Genomic DNA, 2,160 nt, shown 5'->3' with positions numbered 1-2,160 from the left:
TGTCGAAACGTTGTACATTTGCTGTTATATTAAAGTTTTCCTTCATTACCCATTCAAGCCGTCTCCAGCCATTATTATTCTACTAGTCTGTTGTGTTTGCAGAATCAGATCCTGGTTGATCCTTCTGTCTTTAGAGTTGTAATGATAAGGAACTTGTTTTTTTTTCTCTATTGTGATAAACAATTAAAATATGAATTCTCCATGGATCTTAGGCCTAAGTGGCATTCACTAGACTTTGAATGTCATTTCCAATCTAATTTCAGGTATATAAAAGCTTGTTTTAATGTCTAGAAAATGTTCCAAAGTTTAACTTGTCACTTTTTTATTTCAAGGAGAACTACCTAGGAGAATCTCAGCAATTTCATGATTTTGACTTAGTGATTGGGTTACAGCAAGAAAAACCAGAGGCCAGCACTACTGAAGGTGATGGAGAAATTTATAAAAAAGAATTTGATACTCGTAACTATCGTCCTTTTGAAGTCACTGTATCCATCACCCTTCATGACATTCAAGGTCATCTGATGAAGGTGATTTGTAGAGTTTTTATTCATTAATTTATAAGAATAGTTTATTATTGCACTTGTTATAAAAAATTTCTTTTTTCTATGCATAAGTAAATTATTATTATATATATATTTTTATATAACTCGTAGTTTAGTATCCGAAACTTAATAATTACGGGTTTTATTATATTTTCTTATTTTTCATCATGAGGGAATGATTTGAGTTTGTCTTGAGGGAATGATCTGATTTTAGATTGCTTCTTTAGCTGATTAGTTTATCACTTTTGAGATAAAACTGAACTGAAAAATACCTACATTCCAAACGTTATTTTATCTATTACAGTAAATTATCCACTATAGCGATAAAAGATTTTTATATTAAACTTATTGTATGCTTTGGTGGTTAATAAAGTTATTACTGCTTCACCTCTTTAGAACTGTACCAAAGATGAGCCTCCTTGCCCATCCCTCTATCTCGAGCGTCTCGGATTTGAAATGCATAAAACTTATCGAGAGACAAAGCTACAGCTTTTGCTGTCACCTTTGGTAGTTATTGCTACTGACAACGTACAAAGACAAGAAAGTCAACAAAATCTGAAAGATGGACATTTGGCAATGGCAGCACTTCAGGTGTAAAATTACTTCCTTAATTTTTTTTTTACATAATTGTTAATGATATTTTCATAAAAAAAAACGAATCACTTACGTGAGTCATGAAAGGATTTATCAACATTCACTTGTTAAGTAATTTTTTTTATTTTTATTATTATTATTATTATTGTGTATATCTTTAGTGTTTTTGTGGGGTCAGTAAGTACAAATTTTGTCACTTCCTTTTAAGGAAGTTGTGGCTAGTAACTTTTTGATACTGTCTTTTATAGGTAACGAACTTTCCTTGTGTATAAATTGAAAAAACAAAAACATTCTATTAAAAAAGGAAATGTGGGAAATATTTTCATTTTAACAAATTCTTTAAAATAAGAAAATGTGTTTTGTATTGAGTGTGAATATCAGTGCGAGTCAAGTTGCCACAGAAGATGTATTTTTTTAATCAAAGATGTTATTTTTCAACAGTAATATTTGATCATTATAAGTAGCTTGTTTCTCTTGCAGGTTAGAGGCCATGCTATGTTTTCTGATGTGGGACGACCTCTAGACAGTGAAACTCTAGAATATGCTTGGTTAGTAGAAGTTCAAGTTGGAGATATAACAGGCAGACTTACCCTACCTCAGGTATAAAGACTTTCATACTTTTTCCTTCAATTTTTGTTTTATTAAATTAAAAGAATATTTCCTGAAGTTAAATAAATAATTAACTGTTGGATATAGGATGGTTTTGGTATCCAAATATGCATTTCATATTTACAGAATTTTCAAATATTTTTAGACGTCTAATTCAGAATAATGCTAAGTTCTCTAGAAATCACATTTAGCTCTAGGTGTTATTACTGTCTGTTACAAGATCAAATCACAGAAACTATCAACAGTTCATGATATATATTGTGTACTGCTTTATTTATGTGGAGTTGCTGTACAACTGTCACATGGAGTAAAGATACTTCCACATGCTTACTTTACTCTGTATATTTGGGGTTGCTGTACGACTGTCACATGGAGCAAAGATACTTCCACATGCTTACTTTACTCTGTGTATTTA

General features: G+C 30.8%; 1 protein-coding gene across 1 annotated transcript in view; it reads left to right on the top strand.

Annotated features, from left to right (window-relative positions):
* Positions 1-2,160, top strand: part of LOC106472574 (uncharacterized protein KIAA1109-like) — a 58,296-nt gene that overhangs the window by 21,414 nt on the left and 34,722 nt on the right. The window contains exons 6-8 of the mRNA XM_013933227.2: positions 333-527; positions 939-1,133; positions 1,617-1,736. Of these exons, the coding sequence (XP_013788681.2) occupies positions 333-527; positions 939-1,133; positions 1,617-1,736 (510 nt within the window). The remainder of the gene's footprint in view (positions 1-332; positions 528-938; positions 1,134-1,616; positions 1,737-2,160) is intronic.

The sequence above is a fragment of the Limulus polyphemus genome, unplaced genomic scaffold (genome assembly GCF_000517525.1).
Source record: "Limulus polyphemus unplaced genomic scaffold, Limulus_polyphemus-2.1.2 Scaffold5432, whole genome shotgun sequence".
Classification (NCBI taxonomy): domain Eukaryota; kingdom Metazoa; phylum Arthropoda; class Merostomata; order Xiphosura; family Limulidae; genus Limulus; species Limulus polyphemus.
This window is presented reverse-complemented; position numbering and strand designations above follow the sequence as displayed.